At 46.7% G+C, this 19,046-nt stretch overlaps 1 protein-coding gene across 3 annotated transcripts in view; it reads right to left on the bottom strand.

The window, feature by feature from the left end:
- kif25 (kinesin family member 25) overlaps positions 1-19,046 on the bottom strand; it is a 331,410-nt gene that overhangs the window by 309,143 nt on the left and 3,221 nt on the right. For all 3 annotated transcript variants that reach the window (XM_072503593.1, XM_072503588.1, XM_072503600.1), the window contains exon 2: positions 7,525-7,590. In XM_072503593.1, coding sequence (XP_072359694.1) covers positions 7,525-7,590 — 66 coding nt within the window. The remainder of the gene's footprint in view (positions 1-7,524; positions 7,591-19,046) is intronic.

Raw genomic sequence — 19,046 nt, 5'->3', positions numbered from 1 at the left:
CCCCCCCATCTTATCCACCTTTCAACAAATAACAACAAAGAAAAGTACAGCACAAGAACAGGATCTTTCCTTACCCTTTGTCCTCTTTGCTTCCCCCTTCCCCCACATCTACAGTTCACCCTCTGATGTTAGTTTCTCGGCTGTTTGGCCTTTCACATCTTTTGTTCTCTCTGGGGACTGCCATTAGCACTCTTTCCCCTTGGCTTCTGTGGCCATTAGCACCCGGTTTCCCTGGGTTTCTGTGGCTTTGACTCATTTTTCATTCTCACTCCTCTTTATAAATATTTCCCACTTTCTCTGTCTGCTAGCTTTGACAAAGCGTCATCGGACTCAAAACGTTAGCTCTTTTCTCTCCCTACAGGCGCTGCCAGACCTGCTGAGATTCTCCAGCATTTTCTGTTTCGTTTCAGATTCCAGCATCCGCAGTAATTTGCTTTTATTTTATGTAGCACTTTTGGTTGGCTTATGGAGTGCCTAGCGCCACATCCTTGCTTTTTACACACAATCCTGAAAGTTCCTCATCCCCTCAAGTACTTGTCTACCTCCTTTTTAGAATTATTCATGAGATCAGTTCATCACCTTCGCAGGTAGAGCACTCCAGGTCCCATCAACCCAAGTGAAAAAATGTCTCATTTCCACTTTAGATTTTGTTATGTATCTGGGAATACATTCCTACTGGTTCTGTCAGATGAAGTGAGTAGTGACGTTAGCAGAATTTGTGTGGGCTTTGAGCAGATCACCATCTTGATTGTGTAAGGAACACTCTTAATAAACCTCTGATAGTGTTTTACATGAATACAGAGTGTGGGCACCTCCATACCTTTTCTCTTTGTGGCAACAAAGAAAAAATGGGGAGAAAACTGGTGGTGAAGATGGAGACAGAAAAATAACTGGAAAGAAGACTAACTGTGGGTGGGATGGCATCGGGAGCAATGGAAGATTCTCAGGACAGACTCGCTTATACACACACGCACACACATCGAGCGAAGCACTGCCACCGATGTGAAGGTTAACAAACAGCAACTGAGTAAGAAGACCGTCAGTTGGGGAAGATTTGCTTACGTTGAAATAAGTGGGCACTGAGCTGTAGAGACCACTGTGGCAAAGGTACATGGGTTATGGGGAACTGGGATTTCAAACTGCCAACTCTCTGCGGGCCGACATCCGGTGGCGGCCAGGTAGTGAGCGGTTGCACAGGGTGGCTCCTGCTTGAAGCCGTTGGTTTTGGCCCCTTTCAGCCGAACTTTGGGGAATTTCGGCGGAAACATTGTGCAGGGTTTGGAGGGGGATAAGTTATCCCCGAATGGGCATGTCAATGGGTTACCAAACTCGACAGAAGACAGTGACAGCCTTGGCGAAAGAGTTGGAGGTATCTCGTGGCACAAAACCAAATGACGGAGGGGGAAGGTCATCGTCGACTGGAATGCGTCAAATGGTTGAATTTCGGCAGTAGCGTAAGGAAATGCAGAATGACTGGTCACAGGTGATTGAGGGGGCAGTGACACCACTTCGCGGGACCTTGTAACGTGTGGAGGAGAGCCTTGAAGTGCTGGGGCAATGGTCCAGGAGGTGGAGAAGGTGGTGTTGGGTCAGAGTGATCTGATTGATCGGACTTCGCGGAGCTGGAGGAGGAAAAGAGGCAAGCGCTGGAGGAGCCTTTAGGGCTAAAGTAGGTGATGGAGTGTATTGGTATGATGCAGTCGGGGAAAGCACCTGGGCTAGATGGCTTTCCCACAGAATTTTATAAGAAGTTTGCAACCAAGGTGGCCCCCCGCCTTTTGGGCATGTTCAGTGAAGCGGCGGAAAAGAGGAGTTGCCGCAGGCGTCAATTTCGCTGATCCCAAAAAAGGGGATGGATCCATTGGAATGCGGGTCTTATAGGCCCATCTCGCTGCCAAACGTGGACGTGAAAGTCCTGGCAAGGTATTGGCGGGAAGTTTGGAGGGGTGTGTGCCGGAGGTGGTTTCGGAGAACCAAAAGGGCTTTATGAAGGGAGGCAACTCTCTAGTAATATTAGGAGGTTGCTGAATGTAATTATGACCCCGTCAGGGGGGCGAGAGCCGGAGGTGATCGTGTCCATGGACACGGAGACGGCCTTTGACCAGGTGGATTGGAGGTATCTGTTTGAGATTCTGAGAAGGTTTGGGTTTATGGCCTGGGTTCGGTTGTTGTATGCATCCCCCATGGCAAGTGTGCAAACGAATGAGACGAACTTTGGGTATTTTGGGTTGTATAGGGGGACGAGGCAAGGGTGCCCGCTGTCGCTGTTGTTTGCGTTGGCGATTAAGCCCGTGGCACTTCGGGCCTTGATTGAGTAGTGGAGGATTGTGAGGGGCGGCATGGAGCACCGTGTGTCATTGTATACCGATGACCTGTTGTTCGTGTCAGACCCGTTGGAAAGCACGGGCAGAATCATGTGCTTACTGGAGAGGTTTGGGGCTTTTTCGGGTTATAAACTGAATGTAGGGAAAAGTGAGGTGTTTCCAGTGAATGCTGTAGGGCAGGGGGTGAACCTGGGGGCTTTGCCATTTAAGGTGGCATGGAGCGATTTAGGTCCCCGGGGATCCAGATAACACATGAGTGGGCCACAATACATAGTTGGAACCTGACGGCATTGATGGAAGAGATCAAGGGGGTTAAGAGGACCCTATTAGAGACAGAGGCAGAAGGGAGGGTTGGCGATGCCGAATCTGCTACATTGTTACTGGGCATTGAACGTGGAGAAGGTGAGACAGTGGTGGGAAGGAGAAGGGGTAGAATGGGTTAGGGTGGAGGAAGAATCCTGTAGGGAGTCCAGCTTGACGGCTAGGTTGACGGCGACATGGGCAATGGCTCCAAGGAAACAATTGTACAGCCCTGTAGTACAGTCCACGGTGAATGTCTGGAACCAGCTAAGGAGGCACTTTAGGACAGAGGGGATGTCGGTGTTAACGCTGCTGTGCGTAAACCACGATATTGAGCCGGGGCAGATAGATGGCATGTATAGGAAGTGGAAAGAAGTGGGCTGGTTAAAGTGAGAGATCTGTACCTGAAAGAAGGGTTTGCCAGTATAGAAGAACTAAAGGAGAGGGTAGAGCTCCTGAGAGGAAGCGAGTTTAGGTACTTGCAGGTTAGGGACTTCACGCAGGTGGTTTGGAAAGAGTTCCCGAGGTTGCTGAGGTACTGGAGCGACTGCTGCTTCCAGATGTGGAAGAGGAGGGCAGGATCGGAGACATATACGGGTGGCTGGGAGATCAGGGTGGTGATGAAGATTAAGGAGAAGTGGGAAGGGGAGTTGTGAGAGGAGATAAATTGGGGAGTATGAAGTGAGGAGTACGAAGGATAAATGCGACCTCCTCGTGTGCAAGGATGAGCCTGGAACAGTTCAAGGTGGTACACAGGATACATATGACTTAGACAAGGATAAGTGGGTTCTTCCCGGGAGTGACAGACGAGTGTGAGAAGTGTGGGCGAGGACCAGCGAGTCATGTTCATATGTTCTGGGGCTGCGAAAGGTTGGAGAGAGATTGGGCAGGAGTGTTTGCGGCACTAACAAGGATAGTGGAGGTGGAGGTTGAGCCAGACTCATTGGTGACGATATTTGGGATATCGGAGAAGCCAGAGCTGATGGAGGGGAGGAGGACCGATGTTGTGGCTTTCGGTTCGCCGATTGCCTGGCGAAGAATTCTGCTAGAGTGGCGGTCAGCAACGCCACCGGGGGTCGCAGCTTGGCTGGGGGACTTAGATGATTTTCTTCGGCTGGAAAAGATTAAATACGAATTCAGCATAGGGCTGAGAGGCAAGGTGGCGATGCTCATGGCATTGGGCCATGTTTGAGAAGCTGTTCGTTGCGGGGCAGGTGTTGGGGGGGGGGGGTGGAAAAATGGGAAATTCGTAAAAACTGTATAGCTGTGTGTTGGGGAGTTTGTTCCCCGAATTGCTTATGTTTTGTAACCTTTTATATAAGGTGGGAATAAAATACATTTAAAAAAATGGATGAGATTCCGACCGGATAGATATTCCGTAGCATCGTCCGACTTTTCACTTGTCTTCGCTCATCCGTTGCTGAAAACTCATCCGTGCCTTCATTACCTGTAAACTGGCTGGTCTTCCACATTCTACCTTTCGCAAATTTGAGGACATCCAAAACGTTGCTACCTGTGCATTAATTTGCACCAAGTTCTATTACCCTATCAATCCTGCACTTGGTTATATATATTGGTTCCTAGTGAAACTTGATTTTAAAATTCTCTTCCTTGTTTTTAAATTCATCCATGGTCTTGCCCCCCCCTATCTCCTCCGCCCCACACCCTCCAAGATATCTGTGCTCCTCAGTTGCTTAGTCCCTACACGTCTCTGCCTCTCTTTCCGCAGCACAGTAGGGCAGCAAGGTAGCACAGTGGTTAGCACTGTTGCTTCACAGACAGGGTCCCAGGTTCAATTCCCGGCTTGGGTCATTGTCTGTGCGGAGTTTGCACATTCTCTCCGTGGCTGTGTGGGTTTCCTCCAGGTGCTCCGGTTTTCTCCCACAAATCCCGAAAGACGTGCTGTTAGGTAATTTGGACATTCTTCGTTCAGTGTTAATGTAAGCCTACTTGTGACAATAATAAAGATTATTATTATTAAGACACTTTAATTCTTTGGCCAAGCTTTTGGTTGCTTAGGTCTCTATGTGGCTTGGTATCACGTTTGTTTTACAATGCTCCTGTGAAACACCTTAGGATGCTTCATTACATTAAAGGGTCTATATAAATACAGGAGGTTTTATAGGTCTTGCCTACAGAGAGCATCCCTACCTCTAGACAAAAGTTTTGTGTTCAAATCCCACTTCAAGGTCTGATCACCACCGAAAATGCATTCAGAATGTGACCAGTTTATCAGCCTGTAAATCCTTCTAATGTACCTGGTGGCAGGTGGTAAGAGTGAGAGTGTTTCCTGGGGTGCATGCTCCAGAAGGTAATGGCAAACCATTGCAGTACTTTGCCAAGCATAATCTGGACCAATCCAATGGAAGTCCATGATTATCAATGGCGTCTTAGGGGATGGTACCATAAGGAGAATGTAAATACATTTTTTGTGACTCAGTGCCATACTTTGATTCATAATGCTCTTGTCAAGCACCTTGGAATTTATGTTCTTTTTTACACATTTAGAATACCATTTCTTTTTTTCCAATTAAGGGGCAATTTAGCTTGGCCAATCCACCTACCCTGTACCTCTTTGGGTTGTGGGGGTGAGACCGACGCAGATACAGGGAGAATGTGCAAACTCCACACGGAGTGTGACCCGGGCCTGGGATCGAACCTGGGTCCTTAGCGCACCTTGGAATTTATGCTATATAAATCCAAATTGTTGTTGTTATAGTCTCAATAATCATTGTGTCAATAAGATTGCAATCTTGGGACTTCCGGTGTGGACCATGGAGTAAGTGGTCACACACATGGCAGTTCCTGCCCAAGGTTACAGAAAAGAGCTCTTTTTTAATCAATTCGGGGTGGAATTTTGATGAAAAGACGTAGGTGAATGTTGGATGGGTACTTTCCCCCAGGAATGGTATGTCTCTTGGTTACCAGACCCGGCAGAAACAGTAAAAGATTTGGCTGGAGCTGCAGTAAAGACAAAAGCCTCTTCCAGCATGCAGGCGGGGGAAGGGCAAGCTTAAAGGCTTCAAGCTGACTTGAGGGCCTTTATTAAAGGTGAATTCTAGCAGCAGAGGGAACAACTGTGAAAAGATCTCACCAAGGCCATTGAAGAAGCGGGGACGAGGCTTCCGGTGGCGGCCATGGAGGAGTAGGTCGCGCATTCGGCAGCTCCCGTCTGGAACGGACTCTCAGACTTTTTTCAGGAGTTTCCACAGACGTTTTGGGGCAGATTGGTGAAGCGAACACTGCCAAAAGGATTCCCTCTCTGTGGGACTTCCGGTGATGGCGGGCGGGAGGCAGCTGTGCGTTGGAGGGCTCCCGTTCGGGAACGACATTGTCGGGGGTTAACGCCCAGTCTTAGGGCCAGTGAAGGCAGTGAAAGTCGGGAGACAGCACAAAGAAGGGAAATGTCGAAGACCGGGAAAAAAATCGGCCAATAAAAAAGCAGCTGCAAGTCTGTCAGGGAGTGAAAAGGTCACCGCGGGGTCAGTAAAGAAAATGGAGGCTGGAGCGTTAGGGGAGGCCGCATTGCTTACGGCTGAAGAAATAACTAAGGTGATGGCCGTGGAATTCGAAAGGCAATTTACGAAACATATCATAGAATTTAGTGCAGAAGGAGGCCATTCGGCCCATTGAGTCTGCACCGGCTCTTGGAAAGAGCACCCTACCGAAGGTCAACACCTCCACCCTATCCCCATAACCCAGTAACCCCACCCAACACCAAGGACAATTTTGGACACTAAGGGCAATTTAGCATGGCCAATCCACCTAACCTGCACATCTTCGGGCTGTGGGAGGAAACCGGAGCACCCGGTGGAAACCCACACACACACGGGGAGGACGTGCAGACTCCGCACATACAGTGACCCAAGCCGAAATCGAACCTGGGACCCTGGAGCTGTGAAGCAATTGTGCAATCCACAATGCTACCGTGCTGCCGTGCTATGGAGGCAATGAGGAAGGAGATGGGGGCGATTTTGAAAGTGCTGGTGGAGGAGGCGATTACCCCGGTGAGGACGGCGGTGGTGAGCGCAGTGGCAGAGGTGCGGGAGCAAGGGGAGGCGCTGAAGGAAGTGGAAGAGACAGTACTGCAGCACAGTGGTCAACTTACCTCGATGGCGAAGGAGATGCAGAAGGTGATGGAGATCAACAAGGATCTGCGAGGCAAAATGGAAGACCTGGAAAACAGATCCAGGCGACAGAATTTGAGGATTGTGGGGCTGCCTGAAGGAGTTGAAGGACCGAGGCCGACTGAGTATTTTGCAGCGATGTTGGCGAAACTATTGGGGGAGGGGGAGGATCCCTCCCGATATGAGCTGGATCGGGCACATCGGTCGTGGAGGCCTGTACCAAAGGCGAGTGAGCCGCCAATAGTAGTGACTCTGTGCTTCCGTAGGTACAGTGTAAAGGAGAAGCTTCTGTGCTGGGCTAAGCAGAAGAGGGTGGTGCAGTGGGCTGGAGCTGATATACGCGTATACCAGGACTTTACGGTGGAGCTGGCGAGGAGGCGGGCTGCCTTCAACCGGGTGAAGAGGGCACTGTACGTTAGCAGGGTGCAGTGCGGCATTGTATATCCAGCGAAGCTGAGGGTGACCTACAAATTCAAGGACTTTTATTTTGGGACGGCAGAAGCAGCGGAGGAGTTTGCGAAGGCAGAAGGACTGTGGCAGAATTGAGAAATGGTAATGTACCAATGTAGCCTCATGACTGTATTTTTTTGTTTTTGGGAATTTTTTTGATATAAATGTTGTGATATGATCACCCTTCACAATAATTCAGTATATTGCTATTCCGTGCAAGATGATACTGCCTGGAGGGTTCAGAAGTCTTTCAAAGCAGGCTCCCTTCCCATCTAATTTGAAAATCACTGTTTAATGCTATGCTGTATTAAATGAGATATTACTTTAGCCAGTTTCAGGTGAAGCAGAGCGTTTTCAGTCTCAAGCTGAACAATTCTTTCTTCTTTGCCCTGAAATGAAAGAAAACATAATGTAAGAACACTTTAAAATACAGTTCTCAGCCAAAGTACATTTTTATGGTTGCACTTATCTAGTTAAATCTTTGTGCATTGTGTGCGCAAGATTAATGCAGATCATCTCACATAGCAATGCTGACATGTATTACTGTAGTGCAATTTAATAAGATACAACAACATGGCACACTGTAGTACAGTCTTGCCCAGCAAAGCTAGCATCAAAGCACTTAGTGTTACATTATAATTTATTACTATTTTCATTGCTGCCTGTGTGGCAAGATGAATGTTCTAAGCAACACATGTACCGTTCTGGAGATGATCATTTCATAAAGCATTTGATCTAAGTGCAAACTTCAGTGGTGGAATTGAGAGGACGGCACGGTAGCACAATGGTGAGCAGTGTTACTTCATAGTGCCAGGGTCCCAGGTTCGATTCCTGGCTTGGGCCACGGTCTGTGCGGAGTCTGCACGTTCTCCCCGTGTTTGCATGGGTTTCCTCCGGATGCTCCAGTTTCCTCCCACAAGTCCCGAAAGACATGCTGTTAGGTAATTTGGACATTCTGAATTCTCCCTCAATGTACACAAACAGGCGCCGGAGTGTGGTGACTAGGGGATTTTCACAGTAACTTCATTGCAGTGTTAATGTAAGCCTACTTGTGACAATAATAAAGATTATTGATTATTAGAGAGGGAGCCTAATCTCTGCTTGAAAATGCAGCTAAAAAGAGAAATAATGGCAACAGGAGTGTGATTGGAGAGTCTTGGTGAGATGAAAATGCAAGGCAGAGGAGGCTGGTTATGAAAAGAGAGAGGAAAAAGGTCAGGAGAAAAGGTGCTTTTTAGATGTGTATATTTCATTATTAGTCAATCTAAGTTTGGACAAGTAACAGTTACTTGGATTGAAGCCCAATACCTCACTGGAAATAAAAGATAGGTGCCTGAAAAATATTCACAATGATTCAATGTGTCTGAACAGAATGAAACTTCCCATACGGAGAAATTGCAATGAAAACTTGGGAGAGCACTTCTTGATAATATCTGAAGCAAAGAATGCTACAACACGTTTCTCATACTCTTTCTACCATTTTCTGCAATTATCTAATTTCATTTGAAAGACTTGACAATGATATTTGTGGAACAGGATTTCACTTTCTCATCATCTGCAAAAAATACTTTCTAATCACTTCAAATTCTTTATTTCTGATTAGCTTAAATTTATGTCCTTGTGTTATTGTCTCGCTGTCCACTGGAGACATCACAATTGAATTTATTATTGGAAGACCAATATGCTTTTACAATTCTTTTGTTTTAAAAATCAGAACTATAAAATATAAAGAACATGTTTCAATGATGTTCTCCAAAGCCCTTCTCAACTTAAATTTTTAACATCTCCCTGTCCTCTGTTTTTTTTTTTACCTCTCCCTGTCTTCTCACTTCTCCCAGGGTTTTTTTGCGTCCTTTTTAAGTTTTTCTTTTGTGTCGGCGAATGAGACCTTTGTCTTCAGCTCCAGGTCCCATTGGTCATGCGCATGGGCCTGACCCAACATAAAAAATCTAAACCAACCATTTGCAGTTCATTCCCAGCCGGCGCATGTGGGAGGTCAAGATAGTTTTAGTTTAATTATATGAATTTTGAATCTTTTTGCGCAGCACATTTGGGGGTGGGGGTTCGTCACGACACACCGAAAGCTTATTCTAATTTAATTTTTAATAGTTTTAAACGATACAATTATGTAAATGTTCAGCCAACTTAGAAACTTAAGTCACTGAAATGCTGTTGTTTTGTCTTTTAAAACACAACAGTATTTCCAGCCCAATAAATAAATAAAGCCATTTTTGATATTCAGCATGGCTTTACAACAGGCCACTAATCTGCTTGGTAAAATACTGAAACAATAGTGACTGCCAGTGACTGATGGAAATGAGGCTATGACAGGTGAGGACCTTGAGAGGATTGTTATCACCAAGGAGGTAGTGATGGGCAAGCTAATGGGGCTAAAGATAGACAAGTCTCCTGGCCTTGATGGAATGCATCCCAGAGTGCTAAAAGAAATGGCTAGGGAAATTGCAAATGCACTAGTGATAATTTACCAAAATTCACTAGACTCTGGGGTGGTCCCGGCGGATTGGAAATTAGCAAACGTGACACCACTGTTTAAAAAAGGAGGTAGGCAGAAAGCGGGTAAGTATAGGCCAGTGAGCTTAACTTCGGTACAAAGAACAAAGAACAAAGAAATGTACAGCACAGGAACAGGCCCTTCGGCCCTCCAAGCCCGTGCCGACCATGCTGCCCGACTAAACTACAATCTTCTACACTTCCTGGGTCCGTATCCCTCTGTTCCCATCCTATTCATGTATTTGTCAAGATGCCCCTTAAATGTCACTATCGTCCCTGCTTCCACCACCTCCTCCGGTAGCGAGTTCCAGGCACCCACTACCCTCTGCGTAAAAAACGTGCCTCGTACATCTACTCTAAACCTTGCCCCTCTCACCTTAAACCTATGCCCCCTAGTAATTGACCCCTCTACCCCGGGGGAAAGCCTCTGACTATCCACTCTGTCTATGCCCCTCATAATTTTGTAGACCTCTATCAGGTCGCCCCTCAACCTCCTTCGTTCCAGTGAGAACAAACCGAGTTTATTCAACCGCTCCTCATAGCTAATGCCCTCCATACCAGGCAACATTCTGGTAAATCTCTTCTGCACCCTCTCTAAAGCCTCCACATCCTTCTGGTAGTGTGGCGACCAAAATGGAACACTATACTCCAAGTGTGGCCTAACTAAGGTTCTATACAGTTGCAACATGACTTGCCAATTCTTATACTCAATGCCCCAGCCAATGAAGGCAAGCATGCCGTATGCCTTCTTGACTACCTTCTCCACCTGTGTTGCCCCTTTCAGTGACCTGTGGACCTGTACTCCTAGATCTCTTTGACTTTCAATACTCTTGAGGGTTCTACCATTCACTGTATATTCCCTACCTGCATTAGACCTTCCAAAATGCATTACCTCACATTTGTCCGGATTAAACTCCATCTGCCATCTCTCCGCCCAAGTCTCCAAACAATCTAAATCCTGCTGTATCCTCTGACAGTCCTTATCGCTATCTGCAATTCCACCAACCTTTGTGTCGCCTGCAAACTTACTAATCAGACCAGTTACATTTTCCTCCAAATCATTTATATATACTACAAACAGCAAAGGTCCCAGCACTGATCCCTGTGGAACACCACTGGTCACAGCCCTCCAATTAGAAAAACATCCTTCCATTGCTATTCTCTGCCTTCTATGACCTAGCCAGTTCTGTATCCACCTTGCCAGCTCACCCCTGATCCCGTGTGACTTCACCTTTTGTACTAGTCTACCATGAGGAACCTTGTCAAAGGCCTTACTGAAGTCCATATAGACAACATCCACTGCCCTACCTGCATCAATCATCTTAGTGACCTCCTCGAAAAACTCTATCAAGTTAGTGAGACACGACCTCCCCTTCACAAAACCATGCTGCCTCTCACTAATACGTCCATTTGCTTCCAAATGGGAGTAGATCCTGTCTCGAAGAATTCTCTCCAGTAATTTCCCTATCACTGAAGTAAGGCTCACCGGCCTGTAGTTCCCTGGATTATCCTTGCTACCCTTCTTAAACAGAGGAACAACATTGGCTATTCTCCAGTCCTCCGGGACATCACCTGAAGACAGTGAGGATCCAAAGATTTCTGTCAAGGCCTCAGCAATTTCCTCTCCAGCTTCCTTCAGTATTCTGGGGTAGATCCCATCAGGCCCTGGGGACTTATCTACCTTAATATTTTTTAAGACACCCAACACCTCGTCATTTTGGATCTCAATGTGACCCAGGCTATCTACACACCCTTCTCCAGACTCAACATCTACCAATTTCTTCTCTTTGGTGAATACTGATGCAAAGTATTCATTTAGTACCTCGCCCATTTCCTCTGGCTCCACACATAGATTCCCTTGCCTATCCTTCAGTGGGCCAACCCTTTCCCTGGCTACCCTCTTGCTTTTTATGTACGTGTAAAAAGCCTTGGGATTTTCCTTAACCCTATTTGCCAATGACTTTTCGTGACCCCTTCTAGCCCTCCTGACTCCTTGCTCAAGTTCCTTCCTACTTTCCTTATATTCCACACAGGCTTCGTCTGTTCCCGGCCTTTTAGCCCTGACAAATGCCTCCTTTTTCTTTTTGACGAGGCCTACAATATCTCTCGTTATCCAAGGTTCCCGAAAATTGCCGTATTTATCCTTCTTCCTCACAGGAACATGCCGGTCCTGAATTCCTTTCAACTGACACTTGAAAGCCTCCCACATGTCAGATGTTGATTTGCCCTCAAACATCCGCCCCCAATCTATGTTCTTCAGTTCCTGCCTAATATTGTTATAATTAGCCTTCCCCCAATTTAGCACATTCATCCTAGGACCACTCTTATCCTTGTCCACCAGCACTTTAAAACTTACTGAATTGTGGTCACTGTTCCCGAAATGCTCCCCTACTGAAACATCTACCACCTGGCCGGGCTCATTCCCCAATACCAGGTCCAGTACCGCCCCTTCCCTAGTTGGACTGTCCACATATTGTTTTAAGAAACCCTCCTGGATGCTCCTTACAAACTCCGCCCCGTCTAAGCCCCTGGCACTAAGTGAGTCCCAGTTAATATTGGGGAAGTTGAAGTCTCCCATCACCACAACCCTGTTGTTTTTACTCTTTTCCAAAATCTGTCTACCTATCTGCTCCTCTATCTCCCGCTGGCTGTTGGGAGGCCTGTAGTAAACCCCCAACATTGTGACTGCACCCTTCTTATTCCTGATCTCTACCCATATAGCCTCACTGCCCTCTGAGGTGTCCTCCCGCAGTACAGCTGTGATATTCTCCCTAACCAGTAGCGCAACTCCGCCACCCCTTTTACATCCCCCTCTATCCCGCCTGAAACATCTAAATCCTGGAACGTTTAGCTGCCTATCCTGCCCTTCCCTCAACCAGGTCTCTGTAATGGCAACAACATCATAGTTCCAAGTAGTGTTCCAAGCTCTAAGTTCATCTGCCTTACCCGTAATACTTCTTGCATTAAAATATATGCACTTCAGGCCACCAGACCCGCTGTGTTCAGCAACCTCTCCCTGTCTGCTCTGCCTCAGAGCCCCACTGTCCCTATTCCCTAGTTCTCCCTCAATGCTCTCACCTTCTGACCTATTGCTCCCGTACCCACCCCCCTGCCATACTAGTTTAAACCCTCCCGTGTGACACTAGCAAACCTCGCGGCCAGGATATTTATGCCTCTCCAGTTTAGATGCAACCCGTCCTTCTTATACAGGTCACACCTGCCCCGGAAGAGCTCCTAGTGGTCCAGATAACGGAAATCCTCCCTCCTACACCAGCTGTTTAGCCACGTGTTTAGCTGCTCTATCTTCCTATTTCTAGCCTCACTGGCACGTGGCACAGGGAGTAATCCCGAGATTACAACCCGAGAGGTCCTGTCTTTTAACTTTCTGCCTAGCTCCCTGAACTCCTGCTGCAGGACCTCATGCCCCTTCCTGCCTATGTCGTTAGTACCAATATGTACAACGACCTCTGCCTGTTTGCCCTCCCCCTTCAGGATGCCCTCTACCCGTTCGGAGACATCCTGGACCCTGGCACCAGGGAGGCAACATACCATCCTGGAGTCTCTTTCACGTCCACAGAAGCGCCTATCTGTGCCCCTGACTATAGAGTCCCCTATTACTATTGCTCTTCTGCGCTTCGACCCTCCCTTCTGAACATCAGAGCCAGCCGTGGTGCCACTGCTCTGGCTGCTGCTGTTTTCCCCTGCTAGGCTATCCCCCCCGACAGTATCCAAAGGGGTATACCTGTTCGAGAGGGGGACAACCACAGGGGATTCCTGCACTGACTGCCTGCCCTTTCTGGTGGTCACACATTTCTCTGCCTGCACCTTGGGTGTGATCACATTTATATAACTGCGATCTATGACGCATTCCGCCACCTGCATGCTCCTAAGTGCATCCAATTGCTGCTCCAACCGAACCATGCGGTCTGTGAGGAGCTCCAGTTGGGTGCACTTTCTGCAGATGAAGCCATCCGGGATGCTGGAAGCCTCCCGGACCTGCCACATCTCACAGTCAGAGCACTGCACCCCTCTAACTGACATTGCGTCAATTAATTAAAATTAAAAGTTAAAAAAAATGTTTTATATATATATTTTTTTAAGTTACTGTTAACTATCTGTTTCCTAGCACTAGATTTCTAATATAAATGCGAAAGCTAAATATAGTACTCTCCAATCTCTGGCTTAGATACCCCTCTAAATTATAATTAAGTAATTATGTTTAATTAGTTACCAATGCTTAATTTTTTTAATTTAGTGTAGATTCCCAACCAGCCACTCAGGTCACAGCTTTTCTGAGATGTCACTTCAGTTTCCCCCCCGACACACACAATTTGAAAAAGGTATAAAAGTAAAAATGAGTAAAAATCACTTACTTACCTTCTGAGTGTCTTAGATGTTCTCAGGTTCTCTCCCTGACAAGAGACTGCTCCTCCTCCCCCGAACGGCTCCCGAAACTAGGCCGCCATCTTTTAAAATCTCCGCTCTGACTTGCAGCTCCCGCGCTTTTTAAATCTCCCGCGCTTTTTAAATCTCCCGGCTCTCTCTTCTCTCGCGCTGTTTTCAATGTCCCGGCTCTCTTTCCTCCCGCGCTTTTTAAATCTCCCGGCTTTCTCTCCTCTCGCGCTGTTTTCACTGTCCCGGCTCATTCTCCTCTCGCGCTGTTTTCACTGTCCCGGCTGTCTCTCCTCGTACGCTTTTTTCACTGTCCCGGCTCACTCTCCTCCCGCGCGGTTTTCACTGTCCCGGCTGTCTCTCCTCCCGCGCTGTTTTCACTGTGCCGGCTCACTCTCCTCTCGCGCTGTTTTCAATGTCCCGGCTGTCTCTCCACTCGCGCTGTTTTCACTGTGCCGGCTGTCTCTCCTCCCGCGCTGTTTTCACTGTCCCGGCTGTCTCTCCTCCCGCGCTGTTTTCACTGTGCCGGCTCACTCTCCTCTCGCACTGTTTTCAATGTCCCGGCTGTCTCTCCACTCGCGCTGTTTTCACTGTGCCGGCTGTCTCTCCTCCCGCCCTGTTTTCACTGTCCCCCACTGGTAGTAGGGAAGATGCTGGAATCTATCATCAAGGAAGAAATAGCGAGGGATCTGGATGGAAAATGTTCCTTTGGGCAGACGCAGCATGGGTTCATAAAGGGCAGATCGTGCCTAACTAATTTAGTGGAATTTTTTGAGGACATTACCAGTGCAGTAGATAACGGGGAGCCAATGGATGTGGTATATCTGGATTTCCAGAAAGCCTTTGACAAGGTGCCACACAAAAGGTTGCTGCATAAGATAAAGGTGCATGGCATTAAGGGGAAAGTAGTAGCATGGATAGAGGATTGGTTAATTAATAGAAAGCAAAGAGTGGGGATTAATGGGTGTTTCTCTGGCTGGCAATCAGTACCTAGTGGTGTCCCTCAGGGATCAGTGTTGGGCCCACGACTGTTCACAATTTACATAGATGATTTGGAGTTGGGGACCAAGGGCAATGTGTCCAAGTTTGCAGACGACACTAAGATAAGTGGTAAAGCAAAAAGTGCAGAGGATACTGGAAGTCTGCAGAGGGATTTGGATAGGCTAAGTGAATGGGCTAGGGTCTGGCAGATGGAATACAATGTTGACAAATGTGAGGTTATCCATTTTGGTAGGAATAACAGCAAAAGGGATTATTATTTAAATGATAAAATATTAAAACATGCTGCTGTGCAGAGAGACCTGGGTGTGCTAGTGCATGAGTCGCAAAAACTTGGTTTACAGGTGCAACAGGTGATTAAGAAGGCAAATGGAATGTTGTCCTTCATTGCTAGAGGGATGGAGTTTAAGACTAAGGAGGTTATACTGCAATTGTAGAAGGTGTTAGTGAGGCCACACCTGGAGTATTGTGTTCAATTTTGGTCTCCTTACTTGAGAAAGGACATACTGGCGCTGGAGGGTGTGCAGAGGAGATTCACTAGGTTAATCCCAGAGCTGAAGGGGTTGGATTACGAGGAGAGGTTGAGTAGACTGGGACTGTACTCGTTGGAATTTAGAAGGATGGGGGGGGGATCTTAGAGAAACATATAAAATTATGAAGGGAATAGATAGGATAGATGCGGGCAGGTTGTTTCCACTGGCGGGTGAAAGCAGAACTAGGGGGCATAGCCTCAAAATAAGGGGAAGTAGATTTAGGACTGAGTTTAGGAGGAACTTCTTCACCCAAAGGGTTGCGAATCTATGGAATTCCTTGCCCAGTGAAGCAGTAGAGGCTCCTTCATGAAATGTTTTTAAGATAAAGATAGATAGTTTTTTGAAGAATAAAGGGATTAAGGGTTATGGTGTTCGGGCCGGAAAGTGGAGCTGAGTCCACAAAAGATCAGCCATGATCTCATTGAATGGTGGAGCAGGCCCGAGGGGCCAGATGGCCTACTCCTGCTTCTAGTTCTTTATATATATATATATATATATATATATATATGTATAACATCAGGCAAGGATGTGATGAATGTAAGAAATTGGTACATATATATTTTATTTTATATTTTGCAGTACTGTTTAAAAAAGCCTGAGTTCAGGTATATATATATATGTTGCAGTAATATCATTAAAGACCTAGGTTATGGTCTCCAGACTCTGTGGCTGCAAAAGCTGCAATTAAGACATTGTAAAAGTGAGATCATCATTCATTCCAACCATGTATATTGTTTACCTATATAGGCTAATGGAATTTTGTTTATAGAAAGAAGGTTCCCTGGGGTTTAGGTAATTGAGGAGTAACCCAGTTAGTAGGATAGAGATTATGTAACTAATGGGAGGAGCCAGATTCATGGCTGGAAGTTTTAGCTTTTAGTTTTGTCAGAGCTTGATGCTGAGCAGGAGCTTTTGCCAAAGGCTGACCAGTTAAGCAGTATTTTCCAAAAGGCAGCAAGACTTGCAGCTGGGACCACAACTATTTACAATATAAATTAACGATCTGGAAGAAGGAACTGAGGGTATTGTTGCTAAGTTTGCATATGATACAAAGGTATGCAGAGGGACAGGCAATGTTGAGGAAGTGAGGTGACTGCAGAAGGACTTTGACAGGCTAGGAGAGTGGGAAAAGTGGCAGATGGAATACAACGTGGAAAAGTGAGGATATGCACTTTGTTAGGAAGAATAGAGGCATAGACTATTTTCTAAATGGGGCAAGGCTCCAAAAATCTGAAGCACAAAGGGAGTCTAGGTTTAGGATTCTCTTACGGTTAAAATGCAGGTTCAGTTGGCAATTAGGAAGGCAAATGTAATTTAGCATTCTTTTCAAGAGGGTAGACTACAACAGCAGGGATGTACTTCTAAGGCTGTATAAGGCTCGGGTCAGACCCAATTTGGAATAGTGTGAGCAGTTTTGGGCCCCATATCTAAGGTAAGATGTGCTGGTCTTGGAGGGAGTCCAGAGGAGGTTTACAAGAATGATCCAGGCACGTGGACGTGGAGATGTTTCCACCAGTAGGAGAGACTAGAACCTGAGGGCACAGCCTCAGACTGAAAGGACGATCCTTTAAAACTGAGATCATCGAAGTCACAGAGCCATAGAATCCCCGAGAAGGAATATATTCAGCCAGAGGGTGGTGAATCCATGGAACTCATGCCGCAGGAGGCCGTTGAAGCCAAGTCACTGATTTTTATTGAATTAAAGTTCCACCGTTTGCCCTGGTGGGATTCGGGTTACCGGGTACCGGGTTACCGCATTACCCTGGATCTCTGGTTTATTACTCCAGGTGACAATACCACTATGCTACTGCCTCCAAAAGGATATAAAGACAGATACTATGTTTTCTTTAGTTAGAATAAAAGAAAATAAACTTTGGGTTGCTGACAGAGTTGGGGAAGCCATTTTTATTACTCATTCAATCTATGGACGTACGGTTTTGAATGCAGGACTAACGTGCAGTATTCCTTATGGTTCGTTAGGTTGGCTAAATGAAGTAATTGTCAAAATATTGGCAAATCTGTTTAAAGAATAAGGACAGAATTATTCAACAATTAGTTGAGTATTGCGTGCAGTTTTGGTCTCCTAGTTTGAGGAAGGACATTCTTGCTATTGAGGGTGTCCAGCGAGTAAAGGTTCACCAGACTAATTTCCGGGATGGCAGGATTGACATATAAAGAAAGACTGGATCAACTGGCCTTATACTCACTGGAGTTTCGAGAAATGACAGGGGATCTCATAGAAACATATAAAATCCTGATGGGACTTGACAGGCTAGATCCGGGAAGAATGTTCCCGTTGTTGGGGATGTCCAGAACTAGGGAGCACAGCATAAGAATAAGGGGTCAGCATTTCAGGACTGAGATGAGGAAGAACTTCTTCTCTCAGAGAGTTGTGAACTTGTGGAATTCTCTCCCACAGAAAGCTGTTGGAGCCGGTTCTTTGGATATACTCAAGAGGAAGCTGGACGTGGCCCTTGCGGCTGAAGGGATCAAGGAGTATGGAGAGAAAGCAGGAGTGAAATACTGAGGAAAGCATGGTAGCACAGTGGTTAGCATGTGGCTTCACAGCACCAGGGTTCCAGGTTCGATTCCCGGCTGGGTCACTGTCTGTGTGGAGTCTGCATGTTCTCCCCGTGCCTGCGTGGGTTTCCTCCGGGTGCTCCTGTTTCCTCCCACTAGTCCCGAAAGACATGCTGTTAGGTAATTTGGACATTCTGAATTCTCCCTCTGTGTACCCGAACAGGCACCGGAATGTGGTGACTAGGTCTCACCGATGTCTATGCCTCTTTGAATGGCTTGCTTGTCCCACCACAGGCGGGAAAATCCCGCCCCTCATATTTCAAATTGATAATTGTAATCCCTCATCTACTGAACTGTGGCTCCTTTACTTCTTTTATATATTTCAATGATGTGAGGGCTTTTGGACACCCTAGTACTCCAACTACATCCTAAGATCCTGTGCAGGTTCAACACTACCTTCTTGTATTCTGCTGCACAACCCTGTCTTGATGTGTGGCATGGCCCTGAAATTGAAGAGGAACCAATCAAATTTGGTGTTGAGTGAGCCAGCTGTGTTTCTTAATGCCCCTTTAAAATGTTTGGACCACCCATTTGGCCAGGCGTTAGAAGGTGGGTGGTATGGCGCCGTTCGGATGGGTTTCATCCCATTGGACTTCGGGAATGTCTAAAATTCTCTTTTGGTGAAGGGGGTCCCGTTGATTGCTGGAGTTTCTCTATGGTGTCACTGGAAGGCATGGAGGTCATCTGATGCATGTCCATCCACTTAGGTGGGCATCAACAAAGATTAAAAGCATTGACCCCATGAATAGCCCAGCAAAGTCCGTGTGTACCTGTACCCAAGGTCTGCCTGGCCAATCCCATGGGTGTAGCAAAGCCAACGGTGGGAGCTT

Source organism: Scyliorhinus torazame, chromosome 1, assembly GCF_047496885.1.
Source record: "Scyliorhinus torazame isolate Kashiwa2021f chromosome 1, sScyTor2.1, whole genome shotgun sequence".
Lineage (NCBI taxonomy): Eukaryota > Metazoa > Chordata > Chondrichthyes > Carcharhiniformes > Scyliorhinidae > Scyliorhinus > Scyliorhinus torazame.
The sequence above is the reverse complement of the archived record's forward strand: the minus strand, read 5'-3'. Positions and strand labels throughout refer to the sequence as shown.